At 43.7% G+C, this 12,911-nt stretch overlaps 1 protein-coding gene across 3 annotated transcripts in view; it reads right to left on the bottom strand.

Annotated features, from left to right (window-relative positions):
* SASH1 (SAM and SH3 domain containing 1) overlaps positions 1-12,911 on the bottom strand; it is a 260,426-nt gene that overhangs the window by 69,768 nt on the left and 177,747 nt on the right. For all 3 annotated transcript variants that reach the window (XM_055535907.1, XM_055535908.1, XM_055535906.1), the window contains exons 5-6: positions 4,838-4,878; positions 2,199-2,285 (exon numbers count right to left, since the gene is read on the bottom strand). In XM_055535907.1, coding sequence (XP_055391882.1) covers positions 2,199-2,285; positions 4,838-4,878 — 128 coding nt within the window. The remainder of the gene's footprint in view (positions 1-2,198; positions 2,286-4,837; positions 4,879-12,911) is intronic.

Below are 12,911 nucleotides of genomic sequence, written 5' to 3'. Positions count from 1 at the left end.
GGAACATATGGATGTTACCATGGAAACAAATCCTTCAAAATGATCAGAGTTTTTGTGACAGGGTATAGTGGAGGAGTTTTGGAAGAAGACTAACAGGGAGTTTGGAGTGACCGGTCAGGCAGAGACCCAATTTAAAGATCCAGTTAGAGGACACAAGCACTCCCGGGCTCCTTCAGACAAGGGTTGTCCGTGTCCTTCCAGTTCAAACATTAACAAGAAGAAAATGTTTCTGTGGAAGATGGGAAGAGAATCCTCTTTCAAGACAGAGAACTTGAAGGTCACAGTATCTGCTGCAGAACAAAGCTCATAGCCTGGTAAAAGCCTGTGAAGTGTGTTAGTCACTCAGTCGTGTCCAGCTCCTTGCATCCCTTGTGGACTATAGCCCGCCAAGCTCTTCTTTCCATGGAACTCTCCAGGCAAGAATACAGGAGTGGGTAAAAGCCTAGATTTTTATAAAACAGTTTGACTGGTGTCCCTCAGGGGACATGCACAAGTAAATATAATCACAGGCGTGAAGTATTTTCGGTTCATTAGAAGGAAGGTACTATCTATGTGGATATCTGCAAGTGCCTGTCATAAATACGTTTCCACCCTATGAGGGGAACTCAACTTCCAGTCTGGAACTGAAGACAGCCAGAACTGCAGAGGGAAAGAGAACTCCTCGATTAGCATCCTTTGGCAGAGCTTTCCTGAAAAGCGAACACAGCCATCTGCTCTCAATAGGAGAGCCACGTTGGCGTAGGTGCCTCTGATCAGCGCGTGGGGAGGTTCTGTCAGGCGCAGACGTGCTGTCCCGTGTAGCTGGAGTTCTTAGCCCTCACCTTTCTCCTCCACCATGTCTTTCCCACACACACATCACCACCATCAGCGTCGTCAGGATGCTGCGCTACGGACTAAACGAGTCTGGCTGCAGACTTGCGGGAATGCATCGCGGTCAGGACCTACCTTGGAATTTATGCTCCCCTGTGTTTCCTTATCTCATTTCCATTTTGTAATCAATCAGTCCAGAAACACCGCTCAAGTTCCCTTCGCCACTCAGTCCCTTGTGCGAGAAGAGTGATGGTGTGTGCCAGGTAAGGGGAGAGAGAGCCTTGGTGGTGATTCATTTGACTATCTGCAACACCTCCGGTGGTGGAGGGAGTTGCTTGGGTTTAAACAGAAATCCACATGAGCCGATGAACTGTTGGCTTCCTCCCGCCGTCTCTCCTTTTCTTTCTTTCTAAATAAGATTTTGTTAGAATCCGGGGTTTACTTTGAATCTCAAGTGATGCTGGGTGTGTCCCAAAAAGGAGAAACTGTGAATGTTTAAGTATAACTCCCTTAGAGCAAGACAACTTAAATAAGCCCACTGACGACTGCCAAGGAACCCAGGTGTGCCCCTGGCATACAGGCTGCCCGTGTTTCTCGTTTCCGTGTGTATGAATAACTGTGTATTCTGCACAGGGTAGGACACTGAGATTTCGTGAAAGAAAAGAAGTCGTGCCAGCGGTGAGCAACTAAAAATGTTCATCTAATGATAACCTTATCCAGCCAGACTGGAATCTGGAAGTAGCTTTGTTTCCCCTCCCTGTCTGAATGCTGGAGAAACATAAATTATATAACTGGGCCTCAAAGGGATGACATATTTACTTACTATATAAACAACAACAAAAGACACGGCCAAGAGGAGGGCAGGACTCCCTTTACAAAGCAGCCTGGGCAAATTCCCATGATGTCAGCCCATTAGACAGAGTTTCCAGGGGCAACAGCCCCATAACTGTCCCTGCCACTGAAAAGCACCAGAGTTCAGAAGACTGAAAAGGCCCCAAGTGGCAGGGCAGGGGGGAGGGTCCAAAACTAACAAACGCCAAGACTTTCTAGACCCTTTTAGGGCTGATCTTGGCCAGGAAAGATCTCCCTGAGGTTGATGTGATTGAGAAAAGGAAAGATTTGGTCTCTGCTGTCAGATCTATGAAAAGAAAGGGCTGTGAACTCTTTCCATTTTGTTTTCTTTGATTTAAAAAAAAAAGAAAAGAAAAAAAGAAAACCCACTGGGATGAAGTCTTAAAGTAATGATAGGAATGTCAGAAAAGCTGAACAGTTTATGGGCACACGCAATGACTTATTCTAACTTACAGCATCCGTTTAGATTAGCAGCCCAAACGTCTTAACATTTTAGAGCTGAAAGGACCTACTGTCCGCCAGCTGTGTTACAGTACCTTTTGAAGTCTGTCTCATTATTCCTTTCTGATTCTTTCGGAAGTTCTGCCAGAAATACTTATTTTTCTTCTTCCAATCTCCCTTTCCTTTAAAAAAAAAAAAAAGGCATAAGCAATAAATTCATTAATAACCAAAGTAACCTCTTCCTTACAATTCAAAGCTTGTCAGAATACTTTGATTTCACAAAAAAAGACAGTTTTTCTCTTTCAGTTTTGTGAAAAGACTTAGAAATGCCTATAAAGTTGTTTAAAAGAAATGCAAATTTCCTAAGAGCAAGAAATGGTACAATGGAGTTAAGATGAGAAATAAAGAAACATCAAAAAAAAAAAGCAGGCAAAACATGCATACTTATACTCACTTTGATGTCTGTTTAACTACTGTGTCTAATTCTGCCTTGTCTTGTGGTATAGTTTTCCCCCTTTGGTCTCAGCCACAATGATTTCAACTGAACCACAAATAGGATGCTTTAAAAAGTTAACTTTGTTTTGTTGTTATTCCTTGATTTTTTTCTGTTATCCCAGCTTTGTGAAGAGAACAGAATGGTTGATGTGTGCTGGGCACACTGGTGAGTCGGGCTGGTTTCACAGGTCTGTGGGGCTGACCCACCCTTCTCCCTTTGGTGTGGGTCTAGCTATGACATGGGCGGGGTGTGAGTCCCACCTCTCTGATACCCAGGTTACCTGGTGGCCTACCCACAGCTCACCCAGGGCACCGTGATGAGAAAAGCAAACTGCCACCCTGCTGTGATATCCCCCAGCTCGACACGCCCCCTACACCTCCATCTTTCCCAGATGGTTCTGAGTGACTTTGATGTGAAACACAAGTTCACGGTCATGGCTATTCACTGTCATGGCTAGACATTTTTCCTGTCTGGTCGGCCTGTGATCCTCAGGAACATGTAATACTTTTTAAAAAGCAAGAGGAGAGGGGTCAAGTGAGGAAAAGGAAAGAACAGGGTGGCCCTTTATTCTTTAAAAATCAAATGAAGCGGCGGCAGCCCAATCTGTTCTCAGGGACGGGGCACACCCGAAGCTGTGGCTTCATCACCCGTTTGGGGTCCGGTTGCTCCATGGCCACTGGAAACAGGGCCCCGTGGAGTGATGCGCTGTTGGCTTCCATGGTCTAGACTGGTGGTGCCAGGCAGTACAGCATGAAACAGACCCATGGAAACCCCATGCCTAGGGCTCCCGTGCTAAGGGCATCACTTGTCAAAGCAGGATGCCCTCACTACGTTCTGACAACCCCCAGGACCACTAGAGGGAAACCAGAGCCCGCGGGCCTGAGGCTGCCTCTGTTCTCAGTATCTGGAAGGCGCCTGCTGCCTTTGGGCTAAACACGACAGCAAGTATCAGCTATGAAAGGTGGCAGCAGAAATGGGATTAGTAATACCTCTCTCTTGGGGCAATCTCAGAATAGGATTTTTCTCTTGTAAGCTATGCTTCCCTGGTGACTCAGCTGGTAAAGAATTTGTCTGCAGTGCAGAAGACTTGGGTTCGATCCCTGGGTTGGGAAGATCCCCCAGAGAAGGGAACGGCTACCCACTCCAGTATTCTGGTCTGGAGAATTCCATGGACTGTATAGTCCATGGGGTTGTAAAGAGTCGGACACAGCTGAGTGACTTTGACTTTCTTGTAAGCTATACTCTCCGCTCCTCCCGTTTAAATATTTTTGAAATGGATGTGTAGCTTTAAAAAAAAAATGGCAAGACCTAACAATCTCCAGCACTGACCATATCCACTTTGTATCTAATGGCATATGTCACTTAAGGCTCACTAATGATGAACATATGATGTACTCCTATTTCCATTTGGTGAAATGGAGAAAACCAAGGCTTAGAGAGACAAGCGACTTGCCCGAGGTCATAACTAGGCAGCTGGTAGAGTCACGATTCAAATCCTAATCAAGGCCTGACTTCAGCACTTATGCTCCTAATTATGACTACTTTGCCAGACTTTCTTGGAGCAAAACAGAATAAAATGTGACAAAATTAGAAAAGTCGATTTTATAACCAAGGAAATAAACTATAGAACATCTATATTGTGCATAATCTTTCATTCAAAAGTTCCAAATTGAAGGATTTACCCTAAAGACTGGAGAAGGAAATGGCAACCCACTCCAGTGTTCTTGCCTGGGAAATCCCATGGACAGAGGAGCCTGGTGGGCTACAGACCATGGGGTCACAATGAGAGGGACATGACTGAACAACTGAGCAGGCACCCTAAAGACATGATCATGGGTAGGCTCAAGGATTTTCAGTGGTAGCAGCACTTCTCTGTGATAGAGAAAAAATTGCAAACAACTTACAAGCCCAGCAAAGAAGAGACTGGCTGTCTGAATTATGGCACATCCAACATGACAGATTACTATGCAGACTTTAGAATTTTACTGTAAAAAGTACTCAATCATGTAGGGACATGCTCAGGATATACTCAGTTGTAGAATATGATCCAAATTATGCTTTTTAAAACCCACATAAACACAGAAAATAAGGGGAAAGCTGTCAAAATCTTAACAATGTTTATTTCTGGATGGAAGGGTTCTTTGTAGGTTTTGTGTGTTCGCATATTTATATGGTCTATAAAGCATCAAAAGGAAATAATTCATTAGCAATGGTTAAACCAAGAAAAGTGGTACTGACCTACAGAGCTGTCTTCTGAGTTTGACTTATGGAGAGGATTCCTACAAAAGAAAAACAAGTGTGATTATCAAGGAACCTTACCTTCATGTGAGACCTGAAGACCCTCCTAACTAGTGAGACCCAGCATCAATCAGCTTAACGGAGCCCAGCAAATTTCTACAGAATATTAACCAACAGCCTTTCCCAGCCATCTGCCACCTTTCTAGAAACATGCTAATGTGCCACTTGTCAACACTAATTAAAGATTCACTCCAGGGTATGACCTATATTAAATGAAGGGAATGGACTTGACTGGGTGATCATTGAAGTGTCTGTCATTTCTGTGAATCATTATCTACATGCTAAGTTATTTCTATTAAGAGGTCCTTCAGGGACTTCCTTGGTGGGCCAGTGGTTACAAATCCAATTGCAAGGGAGGGGATGCAGGTTCAATCCCTGGTCAGGGAACTAAGACCCCACATGCGACGGAGCAACTAGGCCCACACCCATGCCCCACAACTATGGAGCCACGACAAAGATCCCCGCGTGCCACAACTAAGACCTCACGAGTCAAATAAATAAATACATAAATACTTAAAAAAAAAAAAGTCTTTCATATAAATGGGAAAGCGAAGACCAATGAGAACACAGACCCAGCAGATGGGTAATAATGAGAAGATAGTCCCAGTATATGAGTAAGGTGGTCATCTGGAGGAAAGGTCAGGAGGGTGCAGAAGTCCAAGGACAACAGGCCACAGGAGACTGGAAGCCCCAGGTAGGGAGCAGCCAGGATGGAGCTCTTCTGGTCTCTTGCTGCCATCTGGCAAGTGTGCTACATGTCTCACTAGATCCTCCAAAGTGCAAAGTGAAGCCAGAAGTATACACTTCTTTTTTTTTTTTTTTTTTTAACAAGAGCTTCACCTTTTTAAGTGACAGCAAATAACTCAATGTTTTTAAAAATGTGTCCAAGTTCATTAATTCATGTCTGGGCATCTGATTTGGCCCATACCCTCCCCTCCCCAGGCTGCCAGCATGTGAACCTGAAATGTGAACTCGGTCTCAGACCAGGTGATTAAACCTTTCTCCAGAAAATACATAGACAGATGCCAACTTAAAGAAAGAAGGCAGAAGAACCAAAGAAAGTTCACATTGTTTTTTTTCAAAAGGGGAAGAGCTGAGGTGGAACAGCATCTTCCACCAGGTGGGTCCAGAGTGAGAGGTAAGCACAGTGTCCCTGAGTTTGCTGAGCAGGAAAGCCAGGAAGAAGGAATCTGCATCAAAACACAAGCAGGGGAGCTCAGAGGATGTACGCTTGAATCTCCACTGCACCTATATCCACCCAGGGCGGAGCGCGGAGGCGGCATCCGGTGAAATACTCTTTAGTGTGAGAAGGGCAGAGTTCCACGGAAACAATCAGGAAGAGAAGTATTGTGTTGGACCAAAAGTTTACTCGAGTTATTCCATAATATCTTACAGAAGAACCTGAGTGAACTTTTTGCCCAATACAGTGACCAAAAAAGAATCTACAGAACTTAAGTTGACCAGACAGGGGCTAGGGTCTTCCTCTCATGCAGAGCCACCTGTGATAAGTCATCTCTCTTTGGAATAACTGCATCGATGCTGGCTGACGGCTGACTGACATTTGAGAATGGAAGCACCTTCAGAGCCCAAGTCTGCGAGAAAAGTGTTTCTGACTAGCACAAAAAGTGGAGTGACTCCTACTGTCCATGAGGGGACAGAGTTAAGAACAAAGAACAGAAAACAGGGGAAAGGACTCGACTACTGAAGAGCTAGACCTGTAGCGGAGTTTCTCGCCCATACTACCATGCCGCCAACACAAAAAGATGTAAGGAAAACCTACCTTTCAACACATTTTGCCAGATTTAGCTTCCAAAATACACTCTCTTCCTTTTGATCCACACAGTAAATGGAAATACCTAAACAAATATTTACATGAAAGGCTTCCATGAAACAACCATCTCAAAGTTTCATTCATTCGGTAAAATGACTCAGTGTTGATGCTACTGTGAGTAAGGTACATGGACAATCATGAAGAAGCGGGGCTCACAATGGAGGGAGGGTGACAAACGTGAATAAATATGCGCGAAGAAGGAGAAGCAACAGCTGAAGGACGACGGGGAAGGAGGGGAGGGGGCACGGGGTTGTGGAAGTAAGAACAGGAAGGACGAGGAAGTGGAGAAGCAGCGGCCACACATGCGAGCCAGGTGCTCAGGGTCACAAAAGGAGAAGCAAGGCAAATGCCCGCAGACAGCAGAGTGAAGCCCTGGCTAGGTGAGTGGGGATTAAGGCAGAAAGAAATATTGATGCTGGAGGTTTGAATTCTTAAACTTTTTTTTTTTTTAATTCTGTTGCATTTGTAGCTCAGTCTACCTTATGGCAACCAGCCATGACCAACCAGCACCACCAGCAGGCTTTCTGCAGATGACCTCTGACAGCAAAGGAAGTGGCACAGCGAGTTTTAGACTCGCCCTTAGGACTAGGAAAGTCTTGACCTAATGGCTGAGTACCAAACATTTCAACTATCCCTAGCTCTTGATAAACTGGTGAACTATGTAATAAACTAAAAATATGTATATATCTTTCACTGTTCCTGAAAGAAATGTTTTCATGGGAAAATGGTCTAAAGAAATAGTAGTTTTTTCCAGTCCTTTGCTGATTTAGAATAATACGCTTTATTGAGTTGTAAGGAATTTTACCCACTGTTTTAATTCAACCCAGTTTTGCAGAAAAGCCTAGTCTCCAGAGGCACAAGGCTCCTTGACTGGTTAGAGGCCAGCAAGGAGCTGTACTGAGGCACTGTTAGCTTGGCTGTCTTTCCAAAATATACTCAAGTCTCCCTATAGTGCATATAAAGTTGTCTCAAAAATTCAAACGTTGATTTCTAATTTTTCAACCCATTTTTCCAAAATTCACATTACAGAAAATTTCTGTTCTCTCTATTACATAGTTATCACAAAATAAGTTGATATTTCCCTCTCTAAAACGCTGACTTATAACTTCATTATTTTTACCTACTTTCTTCAAATTACTATGCATTTCAAATATTTATCCTTGGATTTGCATTTTTGATCTATTTGTTACGTAAGTGCTTCTCCTAAGCATCACTTGCAGAATGCCAGCAGGTGGCACTGTAGTTTCTATATTCAACTTGCTTATTGTGGCCAGCGGGGATTGTTTTCAAAATTTCACCAGTTCACGATCTAGATACTGGCCAAAGACAGCAAGCCAGTGCTTTCATAAGCACGAGGCTTCCCAACTCATCAGTTTGCAAAGGGGCAAAATACCATCATCTGAAGTTTAATTTGGATGCAGAGAATCGTCCCTGCAAACAGAAGCTGGCAGAGCAGCAGAGATGTAAAAAAAAGGCCATCTCCTTTCTCCTCGAAACTGATTGGGAAATTCATCCAGCAGAAACAAAATTCAATGAAGCCACCAAATTCCAAATTCGGATGGCAGCAGGTGGAAAGGGTCGTTTACTGATCTCCTGGTAGAAGAAATTAACACTCAGAAGTCAGCTCCAAAGAGACCTTCTTGTAAGACATCCTTCTAGCCAGACACTGCAGATCTGAACATGGCAGCCTGTTTCCACCCATCATGCTCACTGTCAACAGGGTAAAAGAGATGGGGGACTTCCACAAAGATTCTGATGACCGGGAAGCAATTCGACTGTACTTTGAGAATTAAAGCATTTAATAATCATCGAATTTTGCATTTAAAGTCTCTGAACTCAGGATCTTTTCATCAATGACTGCTACTATTAGATCCCCAAACTGTTTAAACGTAAATATTTTTCCTCAAGACCCTTAACTACCCTAGTTATCCCTGAAGCCCAAATTCACTGAAGAAAATTCATAAGGAATGCATGAATTAGATTAAAAAAAAAATCAACTTAAGGAACAACATCTCTAGAATTGAGCCAATTCTTTTCATTCGACACTCCAATCATTAACAAATTCTTTGTTAAGTTGCTTTCTTCCTTTTTTTCACTCATTCATTTATTCAGTGTTTCTTTCATTCAATAAATATTTATTAAGCTCTCCTTCTGCGTCTAGCATTCTCTGTGGTACTGAGATCATAGCAGTAAACAAACAATGGGTAAGATCCCTGTTCTCTGGGAGTGAGGATGGGGGAATGATCAAGAAGTGGGGAGAATTCTAGAAAGGATGGACAGAGAAGGCCTCTCTGAAGAGCTCACAGATGAGCACACACCTAGATGATAAGCTGGCATGACACTGGCTCCCTCCAGTGGGGAAGACTGAGTGGGGAAAGGAGAGAGGAGGAGGTGAGAAGTCTCCTTTGGCCATGCTCAGTTTTAGATGCTTATTGAACACCACTGCAAAGGGAGATAGTTGGATATGTGAGTCTGAGTTCAGGGGACTCACTGAGGACCACACATAAGCATTTAGAGGTCACCTGCATATTTAAAGCCAGGAGACCAACCAAACACAGTGAAGAGATGCTGAGACAGAGCTCAGGAGCAACCCAATTTTTCAGTTCAGTTCAGTTGCTCAGTCGTGTCTGACTCTTTGCGACCCCATGAATTGCAGCATGCCAGGCCTCCCTGTCCATCACCAACTCCCAGAGTTCACTCAGACTCACGTCCATCAAGTCAGTGATGCCATCCAGCCATCTCATCCTCTGTCGTCCCCTTCTCCTCCTGCCCCCAATCCTTCCCAGCATCAGAGTCTTTTCCAATGAGTCAACTCTTCGCATGAGGTGGCCAAAGTACTGGAGTTTCAGGTTTAGCATCATTCCTTCCAAAGAACTCCCAGGGCTGATCTCCTTCAGAATGGACTGGTTGGATCTCCTTGCAGTCCAAGGGACTCTCAAGAGTCTTCTCCAATACCACAGTTCAAAAGCATCAATTCTTCGGCGCTCAGCCTTCTTCACAGTCCAACTCTCACATCCATACATGACCACTGGAAAAACCATAGCCTTGACTAGACGGACCTTTGTTGGCAAAGTAATGTCTCTGCTTTTGAATATGCTATCTAGGTTGGTCATAACTTTCCTTCCAAGGAGTAAGCGTCTTTTAATTTCATGGCTAAAAATCCAATTTTTAGGGGTCAGGAAAAGAAGGGGAAGTGGACAGTGAGACTTCAGGGGAGGCGTCAGTGAGGAAAAGGAAAGCCAGGAAAGTACACTTTCACCTTTTCTGGCCAGAAGAATAATACTAAAATCGACTTAACACAGCTTATACTGCTGCCTCAAATGCCATACAGGGTAAATTCTACATTGCTCTATTTTTCCATTGAATCTATCTACAATAGAGATAGATAGAAGAGAAGACCAGAGAGAAAGAGGAAACTAACAAAGGTTAAAATGAAATTCTTTATATTTGTTTACAGAATTCCACCTTGCCTAAGGACACACAGCTGGTCAGAGACATAACTGCTTCATCCACTTCACTGAACATATTGCCTCTTATTTACATAAAGGAAATTCACATCACCTGATACACTGGCTTGCTTCTTGGGTAAATTCCTGGAAGACCCTCAGAAGCATTTATGAGGAGAGAGCATGCTTTCAACCCCAAATGTGAACATGGCTTATGGGTTTATCAGAACGAAGTATTTCAAAAATACATATTCAGTTGTGTTACTACCACAGGGTCCTCTTGTCTGCTTCTGGAAGAAAATGAGGCCACATCATTGAGCTCAAACCCAGTTTTCTTCCGTCCATTTATATATATAAATAGCCCAAGGTACCTCCAGGCAGAGACAGCTCTATCTCACTGTTACATACTTGAGCTGGCACACCAGAAAGGTAAAACAAACGCCCATGCATAAAGGAATTCCTAAAATAGATTGCAGGTCTGTATTTTGATGCACTGCCCAGAAACTTCATTATAACCAAACAAAAAGGAAAGAAAAACAGTTCTATCATCATTCCTAAGGAAGGACCATGTGTTATATGTTACTGGAAAACCTATACTTAAGAGACTTTAAAGGTTCCTTTATCTTGAGTCTCCGGAAATACGCTTTCCCATTAGTTTATTTCCTGCTGGATTTTGAATCAGGGCTTCTGCTGTGTCTGGGTCCTTGCCTGCTTCATCCCTTAGCCTGCCAAGACAGTCCCCAAGCCAGGAGCAATTTTCCTCAAGACCCAGAAAAAGAACTGAGGCATCTGTGCTATTGTATGTGCACAGGAGAGGGTGAAGAAGGTAACCGGGGTGAGGGCCTTTTTAGCAGTTAATATTTACTTTTGCTTTATTCTCTCTCTTTTTTCTTTTTGGCCATGTGATGCAGCTTTCAAGATCTCAGTTTCCCTGGAATTCGAACCTGGGCCACGGCAGTGAAAGCATCGAGCAAGTCCTAACCACTGGACTGCCAAGAAATTCCCTTCTTTTGCTTTATATTTGCCTTACTTAAACATAACAAACTTGGGACTTCTCTAGTGGCCAGGTGACTAAGACTCTGCATTCCCAAGGCAGAGGGCCCAGGTTCAGTCCTTGGTCAGGAAACAGGCACAGCTAAATAAATAAATGTAACAAATTACTCATATTCATATTTTGTATATTTAGTGACAAATCACTGTGCATAAAATAGGTAATTCTTTAGTTTGATATTTCAGGTACCAAAGATATTTTTTCATATAGGAGCATTTCTCCTCTATCTAACAGAAATAAAATGAAACAAAATTCAGCTCATACTATCCACTGTCGACCATGAAAATTTAAGGGTCACCCCTTTTCCTAGCCGTGGGGTGAGCACTAGGATAAGGCCTCCGACATGGAGGGTCCCCAGTGCTGGGCGCTCACTCTTGAGGTTGGGCACAAATGCAGGGAGCGCGTACCTCCTCAAATTCCGTACCCTCTGTAATCTCTTGCTTTTCCCTCAGTGGGGCCCTTCCCAGCCAATCACTGCTGTATTTCATACACATGATGGAAATTAGCTTGCAAACCCACAGGATGGGATGGAAGGTACCTCTGCAGCCAAGCGTCTGGCATCCTGTTAGAACTCCCTGAAGATTCAGGATCAGTGACAACGCCAGTGACATGTTGTCATCCTGGTGAACACTCTCCATACGGGCTTCTCTTTCATGTCACAGTCTACTCCTGGCCTGTACTTTCTGGCTTTTTTGCTGAAAGGTCACCTTCCTATGTGATCAAGGCAGGAATATGAAGAACCAAGTCCAAGGCCGTGGCTGACACTGCACAGGCTCGGAGCTCACAGGCTCAGAAGTCAGGGACGCCCGTGATAACGCTGCCAGAAACCTAGGCCGGGTGTTCCTTCTTCCCACAAAGTAAAGCAGCGTAATGCAAAACTGTACCTACTTTAGTGGGTTGTTAGGGGAATTACAGGCGATAATGCAGGTAAAGGGCTTTGCTCAGTACATATGACCACCCCCTGGAGCCACCCCAATCAGATGGATTCACTTGGTCTTCGTGAACTATGACCCATCCTCATCCCACCAAACCCAGCCACTGCTCAGCCCCTACTCTAGACTCCAGCAGTTTCTGAATCACCAAAGTTCCTCTTTTTTTCATTTTTCTTACACTGGTGCTGTTGTTCAGCGGCTCAGTCATGTCCACCTCTTTGCGACATCGTAAACTGCAGCACACCCGGCCTCCCTGCCCTTCACTATCTTACATTAACTTCCCTTTCTTACATAATAATTTCCCTCAAATAATTTGAATGGATGCAGTGATTCCTCTTCCCCTTTCAATCTCATTTTATACAAGCAATTCATGTTTTTCCTAGAATTAAAAGAAAAAACCATCTAACACAACACTGCAACTCAACTATACTCCAATAAAGTTTTTTTTTTAATAATATTTCTTTATTTGGCTGTGCTGGGTCTTAGTTGCAGCATGCGGGATCTTTGATGGTCACTGGGGCATGTAGGGTCTAGTTCCCTGACCAGGGGTCAAACCTGGGCCCCCTGCTTTGGGAGCACAGTCTTAGCCACTGGAGCACCAGAGAAGTCCCTCCAATAAAGTTTTTAAAATTTTTTTCATATTTTCCCCCTGAAAATTTTAAAAACCCACAACAACTGAACAACACAATGTATCCTTTTTTTCAGCATAATGTAATTAACATTTGCTTACATCCTACTGTATTCCTTAAGCAAT

Source organism: Bubalus kerabau, chromosome 9, assembly GCF_029407905.1.
Source record: "Bubalus kerabau isolate K-KA32 ecotype Philippines breed swamp buffalo chromosome 9, PCC_UOA_SB_1v2, whole genome shotgun sequence".
In the NCBI taxonomy this organism is placed as follows: domain Eukaryota; kingdom Metazoa; phylum Chordata; class Mammalia; order Artiodactyla; family Bovidae; genus Bubalus; species Bubalus kerabau.
This window is presented reverse-complemented; position numbering and strand designations above follow the sequence as displayed.